This window comes from Maniola jurtina, chromosome 8 (assembly GCF_905333055.1).
Source record: "Maniola jurtina chromosome 8, ilManJurt1.1, whole genome shotgun sequence".
NCBI classification, from domain to species: Eukaryota; Metazoa; Arthropoda; class Insecta; order Lepidoptera; family Nymphalidae; genus Maniola; species Maniola jurtina.
The window spans coordinates 11,629,325-11,649,347 of NC_060036.1; the positions used below are offsets into that span (position 1 = coordinate 11,629,325).

Consider the following 20,023-nt stretch of genomic DNA (forward strand, 5'->3'; position numbering starts at 1 on the left):
AGTCTAAGCAAAGTCAAAGCACGCTCTATAGATTTCTACCTAAGATACACTGCTAAAACTTGCCCGTCAAATATATGACGAAAATATGAAAGGGCACGTATAAATAATGATCAAATGTTTGGTATGCTAAATTTTAGCAAGAAATCAGTTTTCTGAGCAATTCAATAAGTAATTTTTAGAATTACCGACTTTCGAGCCCTTATTTTATTAATACATCTAAATACACTTGAGATCTCAAGGCACCTCTTCATAAAAGAACTGTTAGGTTTGAAGTCAGGAATTAACGACTTTACCATTTATTAAGCATACCTTGACTTTGCTCAAAATAAAGTTTTAGTTAAAACGAAAAAAATTGTGTCGTCAAATAACGCTCTATTAATTTCAGTAGAGTGCGCTACGGCTTACGATTTCAATGTCTTAAACAAATATGACCCAAGAAAAACGCCCATGGTTCTAAAACTGTATGCGATACTGATGCCCACGCTTATTGCTGTCTTTGGCTGATTCCGCAGATCGTCTTCGCGCGGCCGCGTACACTGCCAGTTTAGACGGCGAAGGCAGACTGGAGTCGCGCGGTCGCACGAGCGATTCGCGCGATTCCGCCGCAGGCAAGGACGCTGACGTTGGCACTGAGGGTAGCTTGCGTTGAGTCACTGTGTCATATGGCAGAGGGGAGCTTCGGGACGCCGTGGAGGCTATTGAGCCGGATCCGTCGGAATCCTTTAAAATAAGGAAAGAATTGATTTCAAAAACGTGTATTAGAAGTGATTTTGAATACGGTCATATTTTGATAAATTCTGGGCCTACTATAAAACTGAAGTAGTGTAATGTACAGTCTAGGTACACGAAAATACCTATCTCAACAGCTATGAGTAGCTGTTCAACTCTTCGACTTCTATTCTACTGCTTAGGGTCCGCTTTTCGGTTGCTCTAGCCTATTTTGACCGGTCTTGAGGATCTGATAATATTTTTATTTATTAGGTACCTTTCGGGTTTGCGCTCACGATAAATAGTCACGCTTTCTTGGTCGGCCGCAAGTTTTAAGATCCAGGGACGGTGAAGTTAAGACAACTCAGAGTAGCTGATGAAATCTGAAGCTGATCAATCTTATATATTTCCTATAAAATATTACCTATTTACTTATGGTAGATTTGTTTATGCATCATTACCTTTGCCCTTTCATGGACCAAAATACCGGTTGTCCCTTATCAATCAATCTAATAAGAACATGTTGATGTCAATGTGGGAGTCCATATCGTGGGCGCTAACAAATCAATTCACTACCTATCTTAAAATAAACAATAGAATATCTGAAGAAGAGTACACACCCCGTGGGCTCTAATTTCGACGTTTTCTACTTATTTACTTTTAATTAGCAAGTTTGTTGTTGTTATCGAATGCCTATAAATCAACATAAATGAAACCTAAGACTTTTGTAAATGAGTATTTATCCTTTCCTTCAAAATATTCTACATGATCTTTATAGGTAGTCTCACAATACACGAGGCTATATAATTTTTAAAAGTGGACCTGAAAAGTTGGTCAACTCTGGATTGTGCGGTCTTCAGTTCTGTGCACGCAAGTTAGCTTTCTTCAATTATTATTTCAATAGCATGTCAGATTTTAACGGAATTGTCCTTCGACTAATTAATAGTGAGGTTAAGAAAGGTTAAATTGCGGTAGCATTTATTTTAAAAAATCTATAAAAATAATCTTCTTCACATTCATTTTGCTACCGTGTCCAGACTAGAGAAGCACTATCTACTATGTTGAGCTACCAGCTACTTGTACTACTTATGGTAGCTAAAACATTGATGAATTTGTAGAAATAGCAGGAGTTGGCGGAGTTGGCGTCTGCTATGACGCTCTTTCTTTTTCATGCCGCCCCAACCGTACCCAGTTCGGGGAAGCAAAAGTCTGCTTGCTGCAAAATGATAACTGTGAGGAAATAATCTCACCTTACGCGCGTCTCTGTGCTCTAAGCGGTCGTATCTAGTAGTCCTCGCAGAGGGCTTGCGCGGAGGTCGCGGCAAGGCCGAGGGTGGTGGTGGTAGGGAGGAGGAACGCGTCTGTTGCGACGCTCTTCCTTGCCTCTCTAACAACAGGGCTTCTTCACCGCGTCCGTTCCCTCGCGCGCCCACCGTGCCCAGCCCGGGGAAGCAGCATAGCCCGCGCTGTCAACATAAACGGTCTTAGAGCCGATTTTTCAATCAACAAATAACTTTTATCTGAGGAATTTGTCAATACGTCTTTATTCCTCAGATAAAAGTTATTTGAAGATTGAAACACATAATTTAAACACGTGCATTGTATGAGAATAACTTTTTTATCCTTGTACGCTAACCCTTGGTTGCGATCTCACCTGGTGCGAAGTGATGATGCAGTCTAAGATGGAACTAACTGGATGGATCGAGCTAACTTGGAAGAGGTATGGCAGTTTCATTGACCCCTAACTGTATCGGAACATACTAAATGGTTTAGGTGGTAATTATGGCCAAGCCTCTCACCAGATTTCAAGAAGTCTAAGTATAGAATTTGGCTAAAAACTAAGTAGATAAACCTAACTATTTAGGTTCTGTACATAATGCGCGTTGGAAATGGTTACTTTATGTTAGTACGCTAATGAGCTGACATAAAGAGCAGGTCAAACTGATTTGAATTAAACAGTATTAGTTCTTACCTCATTCACTCACAAAGTCAGTTACGCTGCAGCAAGCCAAAACACCAACACTTCAGAGACGAAATCCATAAGATTCAAGTCACACAAATACTGGCTAATTCTGTAGACCTATCAATTTACTAATAATTGATAACCTAAATTGATAGGTCTAAGACTGAAATCTATAAAACATACTTTGACTTTGCTGACAATTTTTCTCCATATTTTTTTTTAGACAAGTAGGTATCATTGAATTTTGGAACTCGGAATAATGCAGAAACATTCAGAACAGAAAAAATTCGTTCTGTGCAGTAACTATAGGTAGGCAAGTCTATGAAATAAGGTCAGTTGAGACATCACTCCACAAGCTAATCCTATGTTATATAAGCTAAAAAACAGCCATGCATTAGATTTGCGCTTATATTTTTAAAAAATGTGTAATTTTATTAAAAATTGTTATTACCTACAGTAGTCTTCAATACCATAGGCTGAGATCTACACAGCGTACTTTGGCTTTGCTCAGAATAGAGTTAAAACAAAATAGAGCTATGTTAGACTTCTATCTATTTCTCTTTAATTGAAACTTAAGTCTGAGCAAAGCCAAAGTACACTCTATATATCTCAGTATCAAACTTTTAAACATTTATGCATTCGCAAATCTAAGGCATTTATTATTTTAACGATTTCATTTTTGTTATTCTTTGCGAAACTCAAATGCTTGTAATATTAGGAATGGTTATTAAAACTACAACAAACAAAACACATGTTCTTTTATTATTCAACATGCCTCTAAAAATATTTCTAGTACAAAAACGGTTTACCAAAATATCCACACTTTCTTAAAATTAGATCTTATTTCTTATTCGTACAGCCGGGAACTGGTGGAAAATTGTCGGGAGGTATTTAATAAAAGCCAAAGCCTCAATGGTTCAACATTATCTATGGGTTCAACGTTCAAGGTGCGGAATGAAATCTAAAAGGTCGATAGTTCAAATGTAGATATATGATGGTCAATGGCACCCATTGTATAAATTGTAACCACCCCTAGCATAAGCTTAACGCTTAGTTAGAAAGAAAGGGGAATCATATTTAAAGCTTCAATAAAAAAAAAGTATGACTTTTACGCATGGTTGACGTGAAAAGAAACGCGCGCGAAATTCCATTTTTGAAAATGATTTCGCAAAAGGTTTTTTATTTATATTACTTTATGTAAGTAGTAATTAAAAAATAAAACTTATAATTTATGGCACAAGTTGACATTTTAAAAAAGATGGCCGCCTCAAAACAGCTATTCTGTTCAGCGGATATTTTAAATACGGCCGAATTCAACTTAAACCAGGTGGCTGGCAAGTGGCAGGTCTAGGTTCTCGTATTCTTGTTCTTGGATAGTATAGCATTAAGCTGCCTGTAGACTTTAGCTTTTATCAAGTTACTCCTCAAAATATTTCACCACCTCTTGGCGAAATAGTAGACAGTTCTTACTGTTAAAGGCACGCACAGATTAGGAAACATACTGAATAACTATACCAATAAGGCAGGTATTGTGCTGTTTGAATTTATCATAATTTGGTCTTTCGTTAAAAAGATAAAAATGACTACAACCAACACTGTTACAATGCTCGGCAAAAAACTTGAGCAAAAAAGAAAGGAAAGTTGACGCATTGGGGGAAAGTTGACGCATTACGGGAACCAAGAAGCGACTGACTAACCAATCACGTGCCCCCGCGCGATAGAAATTCCCTCGGACCCCGCTCAGTCCGCCGGAGACCTAAAGTTGATACTTCACATTTGCTCAAGTTGTTTGCCGGTATTGTAACACAACCTTTATAAATAATTTCATACACTATACACAAGTGTCTATTCAAGTAGGCACAGATATCGACAGAATTTTCACCGATACATTTTATAGTTACACCTTCTTAAATTAAAAGTATAGGTAGAATAAATACGAGAAAAAACACTATCATAAAAACCCATTATATTACAAAATTATTTAACTTACATTATTTCGAAATACTCTTCAGAAACTGAGTACCCGAATAATATATTTATATTCTAACTTTGGCGTATGTTTGTGACCAATTCAATATATCTAGTGGAGCTACCGACTATAATACAATAATTTCGATGTGCTAATTTCATTGTACACAAACCTAAACTTGCTGGAAAGTAACCCTCTACAATAATATTATCTTATACAAGCGGATACCCGGCATGTGCCACTTTGCTAAAAATACATTTTTTTTTTTTGGTTGGTCTAAAACCATCTCCGCATTATTACCTTTCTAATGAAACCGGTTTGGGGCACATCGATTGGATGATTTCAAAGTCTATATCGGATATAGATTATATATTTTCAAATTTTTTTTTACAATAAAGGATACTTTTTAGCTTGTTTAATTTCTTTTAAGATTTGTGGACAAGTGAATCAGCACCTATAAAATATAGTAATATAAATAATACCAAGCAAATATGAATTACAACGACTAGTGGTAAGTGGAGTAAAATTTCGTTTGCATGTTTCGAGACTTATCTACAAAAATAAGTTGCCATATTATGTAAAGTATACTACTCGAAGCAACGCAAAATTTCTTGTCAATATTATTCTCATCATAGTTGGTTGCCTATATTTGTTTGTCAAGTTGTCGAAATGGGTATTTTCGGCAAACACCAAATTTAGAGTCTATTCAATAAATCAGTTCACTTTTGAAAGAAATTTAATTACTGACAACCAGTGAACGATAAAGCATAGAAAGCGCGAACAAATTGTCATTTGAAAATGGGGCCAAAACTCATATCTGTTTAAATCGCAAAATCATGGAACATGATTGGCCAACTCAATGATTGATTTCAAGAGTTCTTTTCCACGATCAGCTGTTTACAGGATTGTCACTTGCAGTTTTAAACAAATTCTTTAAGTTCTTAATTCTCGCACGGATAAAATGCAACGAGGCTCCTTATTTTTTGGTACATCTACTCATCGGTCCTAACCTCAGCTTGCCGGGATGTTACGGACATTATCCAACAGCTTGCACCGCCTACTATGTTAGAGATTTCGTTACGCAATGCGAACCAAATATTTCTATGCTCTATCGTTCACCGCTGGCAACTGACGTCATGATATTATGATGATGATTTCTTAATTTAGTATTCATTATTCTTTGATAATATTCGATGTTTTTAGAGATTCTAGGTAACTAATATACACTATTATCTATACTAATAAATAAAATTGGAGTGTCTGTCTGTAATTTCGAAATAACTACCTCATATTAAGCTCATATGGTTATTTGAACGATACCATAACTGAATCACACGTTTTTAAAATTTTTGTCTGTCTGTCTGTCTGTCTGTCTGTCTGTTTGAAAAGGCTAATCTTTGGAACGGCTGAACCGATTTTGACGGGACTTTCACAGGCAAGTAGAGGATTGACCAGGGCGTAAAATAGGCTACTTTTTTAACCGACTTTCAAAAAGGGAGTTGTGTTTTTCTACCTATGTACACCGAAATCTCCGAGATTTCTGAACCGATTTGCGTCATTTCTTTTTTAATCGATAGAGGAACTTTGCGACATTGTTTCATAAAAAATTTGGAGTTCAACTCTTCAATCCTGATGCTGCAGGGGATCTGACCAATCCACGCGGGCGAAGCTGCGGGCATCAGCTAGTTGTAGTATAAATAAACTGACTCATTGAACAGACCCTAATGTTAGAAAGCTTAATGTTAGGCAAAATCACTTCAAAACAATCTAAAAACACACATAACACAGAAAAGCCATGTTAAAAAACTTAATGAATCTGTATTAAACTGAAGGAATGTTTTGTTTATGTGTAACAGATTTTTTTAAAATAATAATATTATAAGATAATAGTACATAGTGTTATATCTTGTACGATGGTACGGAACCCTTCGTATGCAAGTCTGACTCGCACTTGACTTTTTCATATAGTATAAATAAAATATATAAAAGATGAGGTTCGGAATATCGAGACAAGACATATTTACTTTGGACTAGCCTCATTGTAAAGGTTACGAGTTGTCAGTATTCAGTGGCTTTAGCACCGAAATTGTGATTATCACATTGCCGATGTTATACCTTAGTTTTCCTTAGTTTGCTTAAAAGATAAGCAAATCACAGTAACCTTCCCAAAAAACAAGCAAGCGACGCGATATGCTCGGCGCTTTAGACCTTCTGGAGTTAGGTTTTTTACTCGTTTTATTTCACTGTCCCATTACATTTGTAGCAATGTGATAATCACAAGTTTTCGGAGCAATGCACCCTCAGTAATAGTGGGCATGCGGTCGGGAGTGCGGGGAGTGTGAGGAGTGCGAGGAGTGTGAGGAGTGCGAGGAGTGTGAGGAGTGCGGGGAGTGCACCGGGTGCGCGGGGTGCGGCGCGTCGGGCAGGAAACTCACGGCGGGCACGGGCGGCCGCTCCAGCCGCGACTCCAGCGCCGCCAGCTGCTCCTCCAGGCGTAACGACGAACTGTCGAATCCGCAGCCTGGAACAACCAGAACTTCTCAGTTACAGGCACATTGACCCTGGAGCACGACGTGCCAGACGACAGGCCCACTGCAACGTCATACGTACCACTAGCGTTATCGTTGTGAGGCGAATAGTTCCGTCGCGCGAGGTGTCTGTAGCGGCTCGCCACCGCGCTGCCGGCTCCCACGCCCTCTGCGCTGGAGAACGACGTGCCGGACGACAGGCCCACTGCAACAACGTGAACAAGCTAAGACAAGAATTTCAGACAAGAGAAATGGAATAGATCGACGTGATTTTTATGCACTTTTTATGCCGGAATAAATTGAAGAGTCACCACGAGATTTTTAAAAATCTCGCGGAGAAGTTGCAGGCATCGTCTAGTTAAAAATAATTTCATAGGTTTACTAAAAATATGAACTCAGGAACTAGTTACCATTACTCAGGTACTGGTTGCCGAGCTCCTCTCGACTAGTGTTGTTCCGCAGCGAGGCGCCGCTCGTGTGCTTCTGGAGCACCTTTATCATCGCATCCCGTTCCGCCACTTTCGACTCCAGCTCTTTGACTCTGCAAAGTAAGTACACGGTTTATGCTCCATTCATATCTACACACATGTACCAGCACAGACAACAATATTATTCCATACATTATACATACAAATGCATTCACATCTAGCGAACGTTCAGCATTACGCATCTGCGGACTGACTCCGACATACATTGTGTGTTTGTATGTAAGTGCTGTGAGCGAGGTGAATCATCAGCAGACCTCCCGCGTTATTTGGTTTTAACTCAACCTACACACACGTATAAACTCGCACGCAGATTCTCACACATACCTGCAATTATGGGTAACCCTAAACCCAGATAGATATTTAGCGTTATTTACTAAACACATACGCACTTATACAGGCATATTTTCTCACACGTACACGCACTATCACAAACATTGTATTGTTTTTCACACCTGCCCTCAGGTCGGCTACCTTCTTTACGAGATAAATATCGTCCAAATCTTCGGTGTAAGCACGCACACGCATTTTCTCACACGTACACCCACTTACACATACACTTTGTTGTATTCTCACCTGCTCTCGAGGTCAGCCACCTTCTTCTGCGCGAGGTGAAGCTCATCCATGTGTCGTATCTTCTCGCTGCGCGCCTCCGCCATCAGCCGTTCCGCGTCCGCTGACGTTTTCTCCAACGCCGCGATCTTCACGTCTCTAAAACAGATTATAATTTTATTATATTACATCCCTTGAGTCCGGATGGCAGCCCCCCTCCCCCCTCCAAAACCGGCAAACCACCCACCAAAGCTCGCTCGAATTCTTTCCCTGGAGGGTTACGTACATGAACGAACAGTGCAGTGAAGGAGCTACTCACTTGGTAGCCAGTAGCTGCTCATCCCTCTCCCTCACAACTCGCTTGAGTTCCTCCACTAGAGTCACTAGACCCGAGGCAGTGCATGCTACATGTAGCGAGGTCACTCACTTGGGTATGGAGGCGGCGGAGACGGCGGCCTGACGTAGTGCAGCCTCCTCGAGGTACCGCTGCTCCCACTTGGCACACTCTCCCTCCAGCGCCAGCAGCCGCTCATCCCTCTCCCTCAAGGCTCGCTTGAGTTCCTCCGCGCCCGCCTCGCCTCCCGCATTCCCACCCGAGTTGTTGGACACGCCACCACACGCGCACTCGCGCTTCCTGACACATACAAAAATAAATAATTGTAAAAACCGGTGAAGGCCAGTCGGACTCGCACACGACGGGTTCCGTACCATCGTACAAGACAACACTATGTATGTAATTCTTATTTTTTTAATTTGAATGGCGGCCATTTTGTAATATCACACATACCTTAACGCTTGCAACTCAGTCTCGAGCTGCGCGCGCAGTTTCCGCTCGGTGTGCTCGCGTCGATCAGAGGCTTGCTGCAGCGAGCCCAGCGCGCGCTGCAGGCCCAGCACGCGCTCCACGTACCCGCTCGCGTGCCGGCACTGCCGACAAAACCTTGTCAGTTACATTGGAATTCATAGTTAAGATAGATTCTTTAGAGGTTTAGAAACACGTAAGTATTTTTTAATTTTTAACCAAAAGCCCAAATACTAATTTTCATGGACCTAAATGACAGACTTTCATACAAATTTTCAACATCTATTTAAGCTCCGTTGCTCCATTAGTCGCCCACTGTACTATCTCTTTTTTCTCACTCACGCGCGATTTATACGAGAGAAACTGCCTCGTCTTCTGATCTTTAGCCTGCACATTAGAATGCGCTATGTCGAGGATATCTATATGTGCATGCGTCGTTAAAGTCGTCTGTAAAGTCGTTCGCTGCACCGCTATCTCTATTTCTTGCCTCTTTCACACACAAGTAATTTGCAAGGGACAAACAGATTCCTACCTCATCTTCCAATCGCACGACGTTGGCTTGCGCGTTGGTTAGCGCGGTGTCGAGAATGTCTATGTGCGTGCGTTGCTCCTGAAGTGTTGCCCGCTGCGCCGCCATTTCGATCTCTTGCCTCTCTTTCGCACACGCCAACTCTTTATCTATAAATGATGTAAAGTAACATATCAATAAAAGTCTTCAAACTCAATATTTGCTTTTAAAATGAATTAATAGGCACCCATCTCAAAAAAACTGTCAATATCTCACTCTGAGTAATGAGTTGCGCGATGAGCATCTCCCTGTTCTGCAGCTCTTTGCGGAGCGCCTCGCTGTTGGCGTCGCCCTCCGCGCGCACGCCCTGCGACAGCAGCTCCACCTAGCGACGTGCAATATTACTGTTTAGTAGTGTGTTACTTGATCTAGTATTTACAAAACATTCTAAGGCTCTGTTAATAAAATTTATCTTGCGACTGGGACTCACGCGATTATTCGACGTATACCTCTATAAAAAACCAAGGCTTGTTGCTGATCGTTGGTGCTAAAAAGTCAATACGCACATCACTCTGAAGTCAGCGCTCACTAGTGATGCGCTGGATCGCCAGCACCAACGTTCAGCGTGACAAGAAAACTAGCCCTATATAGCGATATGTAATTATTATATTATTAAATACAGCATTTGTAATAAGTGCTTCAAAAACGGACCGTAGAATAGAAGCAAAAATAATAGTTTGACCTTATTTCAAATTAGTATTCATAATCGTTATTAAACTTATGTTCAAATGTTAAGGCTTATAATAAATTGAAGTGATAGATGTGCCATATTAGTGCAAACCTGGCCACTTGAGCGATGACAGTTTGCTCGTGATTTGACATCTACCTACAAATTCTATACAGCCCGACAAGGCTCTTCTGGCACTTGAGTGAGGGAGTAGTTGTAGCTTTATACCGACACAGCGAACTAACAATAAGTGCACTTCTCAAGATGGCGGCTTTAGTTCCGATTTTGGCCACGCGCCAAAAGAGCCTTGTCGGAGTGTATCAATGTATGCAGCCAGTTTTACCTGTTGTTTGAGCGCCCTGTTCAGTTCGTGTAGCCGTCGACAGTCCGCCTGCAGCCTCACCCTCGCGGCGCACTCGAGCCGCTCGCGTCGCTCACACGACCCCACTAGCTCCTCGTGTGCTGTTCGAACTTTTTCCACTTCCTCCTCTAACTGTTGAGGATAAAGATCTTCTTTTTGAACAAAAGGAACAACTGATATTATACACTTCATTTTCTTCCTCATTCTAACTGTTAAGATTAAATATCTTCTTTTTGAATAAAATTAAAATTTTGATTATAGACTTCATTGGGTTGAACACTTGAACCATGGATGAATTAAATGTAGATGGATTTAATGATTAAATAAATACATCTTTTATATCTTTTGAACTATCTTAATTAGCGTTTGCACCTTGTATGTTTAGGATACAATGGATCTCGAAGTAGAACAGCAAAACTGTACTAAAAAGTGTTAACTGAACAGATCTGAATACTCTTAAACTTATTAACAATGCTCAAAACAGGGAAGACTTTTAATAGTTTCTTAAGATCTCTCTGAGCATGCCCTCTTCACTACCCACTAAACGATAAGCATTCCAATGGCTAGGCCTATGAACAGCGATTATCTGTGCCAAGTTACAATACATTTTCTTTTCAAAAGAAATGATGAAAAAGTTTTACCCTTATTTTAAAATTAACCAAGTTACAAAACATAAGTACCCTAAACCCTCAAATACCGAAAAACATGATGGATTAAAATGATCCAAGGTTACGATTTTCTGAATCACATGACAATAAATAAAGCAAATAAAGGATTATTATTATTATTATATAGAGTAGGATTCGGTGCAACGTACTTTCAAGCTCAAATTCATTGAGATCGACAGTGACGTCACTACACGCGCGAAAATAAACATTACTCACAATCAAAATTAGATATACAAGGAATCATACGGTCATACACGCGATTTCTTTTTGCGTGGCCTAATTTTGTGTTAACAATCTTCTTAGATCTGTAAATCCATACTAATATTATATTATAAATGCGAAAGTGTGTCTATCTGCTAGCTTTTCATGGCCCAACAGTTAAACCGATTTTGATGTTTGGTACAGAGTTAGCTTGCGTCCCGGGGACGGACATACGCTACTTTTTATCCCGGAAAATCAAAGAGTTCCCACAGGATTCTTAAAGGTCCACCTGTTTAACCGATTTATATGGAATTTGGTTCAGAGGTAGCTTGCGTCCCGGAAATTGACATAGGCAACTTTTTATCCCGGAAACGTTGAGCAGAAACGTTTCGTGCGAGTAGATTGGATGTCGACCACATAAGGATGCCGACGCACACTACTTCTCAAGCTCCCTAACTAGGCCCTAAGCGTGCATTTTGACATTTGATAAAAAGTTGCTGATTTGTTTAGTAGGCATCCTCCCTATCTCCTTATTTAATGACTAGCTGATACCCGCGACTTCGTTCGCGTGGATGTAAGATTTTTAAAAATTCCGTGTGAACTCTATGGTTTTTCGGGATAAAAAGAACCCTATGTGCTAATCCAGGGTATAATCTATCTTCATTCTAAATTTCAGGCAAATCTGTCCAGTAGTTTTTGCGTGAAGGAGTAACAAACATACACACACACATACACACAAACTTTCGCCTTTATAATATTAGTGTGATTGATCACCGATACACGATTAACGTCCTGCTGATACCTACAATACATCTGTCATTGTGTGATGTGTGTTTTAATCCACACCTTAGTTACATGTACATACCTTATTAGTCTTAGCAACTCTCTCGCAAGCATCAGCCAGCTGGCGCTTGAGCTGATGGTTCTCAGCGGCCAAGGAATCCAGTACCGCTGTGAAGGCGTCGTCGGGTTCCTCTAAAGAGCCTTCGCCTCCGCTGCACCAGCCGCTCGACTCCGAGCCACCGGGCACCGCACGCACGCCCACGCTAATTATATCAAACTTGTATAAAATAATATATCAAATTGAAAGTCGAGATAGCCTAAGTGGCTAAGACGTCCACCTCCTATTCAGAAGATTTGGGATTCGGTTCCAGTCCCAATCTTTTTAAAGTTATATCGATTTGAAGCAATTAAATATCACTTGCTTTAATGGTGAAAAAAACCTCGTGAAGACCCCTGCATGCCTGAGAGTTCTCCATAATATTCTCAAAAGTGTGTGAAATCTGCTGATCCGCACTTGGCCAGCCTGGTAGACTATGGCCAAACCCCTTCTCATACTGAGAGGAGACCCGTGCTATATAGTGAGCCAGCGATGGGTTGATCATGACGATGATGGCCGCAACTTTTCGCATAGTCTAGGCAAATTGACCCTGGTTCAACTTACAAAATGTAATTGTTGTAAATGCCAGCTCTTTGCTTCAGAGCTTTGATTTAAAAGTTGCTTAATATATTATAGTTTAATAGAAGGCAATTTTAATATTTTTTTGAAAACTTTTGCGAGTTGGCATATTATTTTGACATAACTGGATCTAACTTACCTCGTTAAATCAGGTTGCGATCTCGACAGGTTAAGCTTCTCTTTGCTGAGTTTGGCCTTGGAACCTTTGCCCTTCCTCTCCTCCCTGGGCTTGGAGGGCGTTCTGTTGGAGTGGGGCGAGTGCGGGGAGTGGGGGGAGCGGGGCGAGGCGGGCGGAGTGGGCCCGCGCGGCGTGGGCGACTGCGCTACCTCCTTTGCGAGGTGTTTCAATACTGATGACTGGTTGAGGAAGTCGTCGGGGATTTCGGTGATTTCCTAAAAAAAATTAGTTACGTTACACGCAAGGCACTATCAGGAGTCAGGACCAAAGCGCGGGGCTTTTTAATCGAAACAAATAGTCATAAACTAAGGAGTAAATACACAAGCGTGTTCTGTTTTTGAACAATACGCAGTCATACGCCTCGTGGTCAGATTGGACTACATGTTTTACACGCACTATGGTATTATTGGCATATGTAACTCGTCACGCCGATCGCCGACGAGAAATTATAAATTCCTAGAGTATCTCAGCTGTTAACTTTGCAAAATATAAAGTGGCAGTACAAACTACTAAATATTGAATCTTACGATTAACATCAAAGCCACAACAAAACTGTGCAACACATAATTAATTTTACTTGGAGCCGATTTTTGAATCACAAAATAAGCATTAATTGCGGAATGAGTGAAAAATTCTAGCAGTTTTTGGATTAAAAATCTATACTAATAAATAAAATTGGAGTGTCTGTCTGTAATTTCGAAATAACTACCTCATATTAAGCTCATATGGTTATTTGAACGATACCAACACTGAATCACACGTTTTTAAAATTTTTGTCGGTCTGTCTTTCTGTCTGTCTGTCTGTCTGTCTGTCTGATTGAAAAGGCTAATCTTCGGAACGGCTGGACCGATTTTGACGGGGTTTTCACAGACAAGTAGAGAATTGACCAGGGAGTAACATAGGCTACTTTTTTAACCGACTTTCAAAAAGGGAGTTGTGTTTTTCTACCTATGTACACCGAAATCTCCGAGATTTCTGAACCGATTTGCGTCATTTCTTTTTTAATCGATAGAGGAACTTCGCGACATTGTTTCATAAAAAATTTGGAGTCCAACTCCTCAATCCTGAAGCTGCAGGGGATCTGACCAATCCACGCGGGCGAAGCTGCGGGCATCAGCTAGTCTATAATAAAACTTATTCCTTGTTTATATTACCCTAATGATTGAAAATCATGCCCTAAATTATAAAAATGTAAAGAAATAATCAAACCTGGACTCCGTGATCCGGAGGGCTGGTGTATATCCTCTGTCCACCAATGTCTATATAGTTAGCATTGGTTGTAACTGTTTGCTCTTTATGCATCTTCGGAAGGGGAATGCCGCTGGGTTTCTTCACACTTTCTTTCTTCAGTGTGTGGTACGGCGATGACTGTGTGTTTGAATGTTTTACTTCACTGTTTGTTCGTTCGTGTTCTCTACAAAAAATTGAATAACAACATCTATGAAGAATCAAAAGGTGAGATCTATAGAGCGCACTCTGACTTTGCTTTGACTTAAGACAGGGTTAAAACGAGATAGATGTATATCTTTCACATATATCTGTCTCGTTTTAACTCAATCTTAAGTCTGAGCAAAGTCAAAGTACGCTCTATAAATCTCACACAAAGAGTTATGAAACGCAGCATAGTTAGTTTAAAAGTAATCAGGAATTCGGCAATACATTCCAAAACGTTGAAGGATAACATTGCCAGGAAACCTGCATTCCTAAGGTTTCTATAATGTTATTATAGGTGTGTGAAGTCTGTCAAGGTGGACTCTGGCCAGAATCATTCTCATTCTAAGGAACCCATGGTGAGTAGCGGGCCGGCACTGCGATAAGTTTTTTTTTAAATTATAAAGTCCACAAAACTGACTACAGTTGTAAAAATAGCAAGGTAGTACATGTGCAAAAATCTTGGTCGTCAATTGAGTTTACTGGATGTGGACGTTGCATGCGCGATTAAATTGTACGATAACTACAGCTGTTCGATGCGACCATGATTCTACATCAGTTGCTATGATGAATATAGTAATTTGTAAATCAAATCTTTGAAAAGAGCAACCGCCGAGTTTCTTGTTGATTCTTTTCGGTTGGAAAAGCACTCTGAACCAGTGGTAGAAGCATTTGACGATTCAAAAGTATGTGTAAAAGTGTATTTGATTAAAAAATTGTTTTTTTTTTTTCTATTCAAGTCTATTTAGTTTAGAATATTGCGTGCAGAATTAACTACAATATCCGCATCGCGAAATTAAGAAACTGTCTTAGGCCAGGAACAATATTAGCGGAGATATACGCGCGTGGAATGGGAATGTTCAGAGAGCGACTCTACGCGGATAAAACGCCAAAAAGAATCTTAGCATGCGTCCCTGGGAACTTTTCGGTAGATTTGTCCCTGGCCAATTAGGTATCTACCTACCAATTATTTAGGGAAACGAAAGAATAATTTTCATAACTAATTAATACTCATATATTATTATTTTACATTTCTTTAACATAATCCATTGAATTCCACGCAAAAAATATGTAAACAAGTGTTCAATAGTTGAATAATATGCAAAACCGTATAAATAATATATATTAAACAAGTTATTACAATGCCACTTTCAATGCAAAAATTTGTGTATTCCTGTTACTTTAAGCTTTCACTATTTCAATGATTTTACATTCACATTTCACATTCTTTCCCTCAAAGGTTAAATGAAAAAATAACTTTTAAGTAAACACTGTTTTGTAGTGTAAGCCATAATCCACACGTTTTCTACCGATTTTTTCTTCCGATACAATGAAATGATCCTTACAAGAAACAGCCAATCAGCAAAAAAAAATTAGTCAGTTTTATTTCTTTTTATGGCCAACTCACGCTTGACCAAAAAATTGACTAAATTGTTACCAAACTATTTTCAGAAAAAAGATCTAATGTTTCTTGAGACAGTTTTCGTGTCTCCCATGGTTTTGGATTTGCCCATATTGTCCCGGTTAAAAAAAACACACTATAATATTATACATAGATAAAAATATAACTGTTGATCAAGACTGGAGACCCAGCAGTCCTCGGTAAACTTTTTAGTGAAAAATTTAGTGTGTGTTTAAAATTTAGTTTTATGAAAGATTTCCTCCCAGATATCAATAATTATGGAAACTAGATGAAGTTGTGGGGGTGGGTATCTCACAACTTCATCTGCATGGATATAAGTTTTTGTTAAATCCTGTGGAAACTCTTTGATTTTCTAGGATAAAAAGTAACCCATGTCCAGGATGCAAGCTAGATGATGTCCACAAATTCATCCATATAATAATAATAATAATAATAATTTTTATTTCAGGCAATATAAGTCACCAGACAACCCATAACAAACAATAAAGAAAAAGAAAAAACACAAAATAATATATAGCATAATGTAGATATACATAGTATAAACTAATCTAAATAAAGCTGTTGTTGTCGCACCGATGCAGATTTGACCAATTTTTAAAAAAAGGATTACTCAGATCTTCGTTAACAGCACACAAGATGGAGTTAGTACTGTGTCTTAGTCTTTCCCAGAAGGAAGCCGTCCTCGCTCTGAGTATGGCGAAGAAGTCAGGGACCCTCGCCGCAGCAAACATGGCTTTAGCACTGCAGAAACGCGGATGCTTCATTAGGATGCGGAAGGCGTTGTTATATTGTATCCTAAGCGCATTATAGCTGCGCTTGGTAAACTTTGTCCACAGCTGACATGTGTAAAAACATTGACAAAAAGCTTTAAATAACGTCACCTTCACGTCATCGGAGCAACGCGCGAATCTGCGCGCTATCATGTTAGCCCGCACCGAGAGAGCCCTGCGCTCCCTCTCCATATCTTTATCATCCTTTATGTCATCTGTTAGAATATGACCCAGGTATTTAAAGCTCTTAACAACCCGAACTGACGACCCATTCAAAAATACCGGCGGAACGGTCTCCGGACCCTTGCCTGCTTTGAAAATGAGCATTTCGGTTTTCGCTACATTGTATTTGAGGCCATGTTCTTTAGCGAACTGGTCACAAATACTGAGCAGTTTTCTAAGCCCGTTTATTGAGGGGCTGAGAAGCACCATGTCGTCAGCGTAGCTCAAATTGTTAACGCAGACGTTACCAATATGGCAGCCGACTTTGGTGCTTCTCAGTCTCCCAATAAGGTCCCATATGAATTTAGGTATTTTATGATGGTTTGTGAAAGCAGACTGATAGACAGACTTTCAGATTTATAAAAGAAAATGAAATGCTTACCGAATAGGTGTTGGTCGCGATGACCAGGAATCATCCTGATTGTGGATGATGAGAGTGTTGTATGAAGAAGAGGAGACATCTAAGGAGCTCCGGTTGCTGTTGCCACCTCCTACTGAGTCTTTGAGTGAATTGCGATTGCTGCCCGATACACTATCCTGTTGTGGTTTACAATAACAATGTTAAAGGTCTCTTCAATGCCAACTTTCTCTACACACACAGATTATTATGCCCTCTGCCAAATGATAAGATTTTTATATCTTTATTTAATAGTATCTTAAGTCTGAGCAAAGTGCTGCTCTCTAAATAAACAGTTTTTCTTTCTTTCTTTCTTCTTTCTTTCAATTTTAGCCTAAGATTTCATAAGTTTTTAATGGATATAAACTAGGCATTACCATCACATCAGTCCAATGAAAGATGTTTTATTATTTGTCTTTTTGGAGCTTGTCATAAAATTCTGATTGAGTAAATGATTTTCATGGCTATTTTTTAATTATCTTACCTTGAGTGAGTTCCTATTGTTATTGTTATTAGCCTGGCTATGGTTCTCCTGTCCCTGTGGCTCGACCCGTGCGGTGTGGCGCACAACGTACCTCTCCTCTCGTGATAAGTTTTCATTTGATGTTGACACATCTGTCTCACTGCCAGATAGACTTTGAGGAAATCCACTTGGCACTGGAGGACAAGTAGACTGTTGTTAAGCAAAGAGGACTCAAACAGATTAAGTTTTTGATATTAAACATAAGGTCAGGCTTTGAAGTTTTATATCAAGAACTGATTCTGTGTAAGTTGAATCCTTTTTGTAAAAACATCCAGTTATAAAAAAAGTTTCAAAGACAAAAATTAATAGGATGAAAATTGCCTATTTTCTAATGCAGAAAGCAATGATTTAAAAATGTAATTATTTAAGTACCTACATTTAATATACGAGAGTAGTAGAGCATGACAAATTGCTAAAGAATAAACAGAACCTTGTTAAATAATTAATACAGCAGGCTTGCTGCAAGTTTTAAAACGAAGTCGTTTTAAAAATCACTTTTAATAGGTGGCTGCTTACATTTATATAGCTGTAAAATAGTATAGTATAGTATAGAGTGAAAATCCATACGTAGGTAAAGTTAATTTATTAACTTTACGTATTGATTTTCACCCAAATAAAAACCTAATTTTATTAATAAAAACGTTGTATAAGCTACAAGTAAATGTTAGTACGAAAGAAAAACAAGGGCATTCACATAACAACAGCTATGATTCATGAGAAAGGTATGCAGTTTGGTCAGACCTCAAGCATGACCCAAAACACTCACCAGTTTGCTTCTGTGTCCTCTGAATGTTATTAGCAAACGTGAGGAACCGTCCAGTCGGTCGCATGGATCCCATTTTTACAACGTAACCTTTATTTTCCAATCACAAGTTACAACTATATCAATTCACACATTTTCATTTCGTTTTGTATATTGTGTCACTCGAGTATGCTATTCAACATACATCTGCAATTAAAGCTCTATTTATTAACAAAACCCATAAATACATATGCGTAGAAATAGACTGCAATAAGAATAAGCTAGGGATAGATTCAATACGATGTGAATATTTCAATATGCAGTCGTGTTAACATGACTTAAAATCACATGTTCTACTACAATAATAGTAATTCATTAGGTAAAATAAGTTCAAATACAAACTAACATTAAAATAAACTACACGATAAATTAATAAAAACAAATCAAATTATTTTAATCGAATAAGAAATAATTTACTGCTTAGTGCTTATTATATTGAAACCACAGACTGGAACCATGGAACGGAACTTCAGAAAAACACAGGCCGATGACGGAAGATGATCTGCCAAAAGTGTCAAGTTAGAATCAGACGCACGTCAGACGTCAGTTTCAACCATAGGGTATAGTCTATGGTAATTAGTAGATAATCTATGGTAATCATGATATATGCTGTAGACCATAGATATAACATGGATTTCGTCTGTGGTGGCGTTTGCTGGCGCGCGTGTTGTGACTTTTTGGAGTGTTTTTTTTTGTTAAAACTGACTGGAAAGTGCTCTAAAGCTATGGTTTCCTCCAACAGCGGTGCCGTTTTTAAACGGACGCAATGTGATGACCGCAAAAAGACGGCCGTAAACATGTGGAATGTTCGAGACTGCATTGACCGTTTTATTACGGTGAACAGACCACAAAGTACGTGTCAATGGTTGAAAATGGACGAACTTGATTTAACGTTACTCGTATATTTGGAAGATGAACAATCATCAGAAGACGAAAATAGTCTAATCTTTATGTTTTACATTATATAGCACATCATGAACCCGCACAAAATCAATTAAAATTTCATCATCCTCGCTGGTCCAGTTGATGAAACTCATTTTGAACAATAAATATTTTAAAATGGCACGCAAATTAATATTACGCTTGAAAATACCTTCACCGCTATGAAAAAAACGTTGACAGACACTTTGACTCCGACAAGACGGCCGTCATGCAAATGGCGGTACCGCTTTTTGACGTTACGGTGTCAATTACCGTTATCTAGGAAACCGCGCCATATTGTTTACATAGACAACGTTCTAGTGACGTCAATCACCGTTCTATTACGGCCGCTACATGATGGCACCGCTTTTGGAGGAAACCAGAGCTTAACTTGTTACAAACAAGTGTAAATTAAAAATTTATA

General features: G+C 39.2%; 1 protein-coding gene across 3 annotated transcripts; it reads right to left on the bottom strand.

The window, feature by feature from the left end:
* Positions 1–19,115, bottom strand: LOC123867436 (angiomotin-like). 3 transcript variants are annotated; one of them, XM_045909469.1, is made up of 18 exons: positions 19,025–19,115; positions 18,643–18,825; positions 17,838–18,010; positions 17,339–17,493; positions 14,320–14,524; positions 13,071–13,324; positions 12,338–12,518; positions 10,586–10,735; positions 9,792–9,900; positions 9,540–9,685; positions 8,993–9,132; positions 8,633–8,839; positions 8,230–8,364; positions 7,579–7,709; positions 7,251–7,373; positions 7,076–7,161; positions 1,959–2,174; positions 1–720 (listed from the first exon to the last, which is right to left on the bottom strand). In XM_045909469.1, exons 2-18 carry the CDS (start codon positions 18,713–18,715, stop codon positions 454–456), a joined length of 2,751 nt encoding a protein of 916 aa, XP_045765425.1. In that variant the 5' UTR covers positions 18,716–18,825; positions 19,025–19,115; the 3' UTR covers positions 1–453. The 3 variants fall into 3 exon arrangements, with proteins under 3 accessions (XP_045765425.1, XP_045765424.1, XP_045765426.1); XM_045909468.1 differs by lacking the exon at positions 19,025–19,115 and having other exon boundaries at positions 18,643–18,956; XM_045909470.1 differs by lacking the exons at positions 1–720; positions 1,959–2,174; positions 19,025–19,115 and adding an exon at positions 6,333–6,755 and having other exon boundaries at positions 6,939–7,161.
* Between the last annotated feature and the right edge of the window lie 908 nt (positions 19,116–20,023).

Excerpts from the sequence above, each read along its gene's own strand:
- LOC123867436 (XM_045909469.1), bottom strand. The coding sequence starts at position 18,715 with ATGGGATCCATGCGACCGACTGGACGGTTCCTCACGTTTGCTAATAAC. Across the intron at positions 17,494-17,837 it reads ACAATAGGAACTCACTCAAG|GATAGTGTATCGGGCAGCAA; the intron begins GTAAGATAATTA and ends AAACCACAACAG. Across the intron at positions 10,736-12,337 it reads GAGTTGCTAAGACTAATAAG|TTAGAGGAGGAAGTGGAAAA; the intron begins GTATGTACATGT and ends TATCCTCAACAG.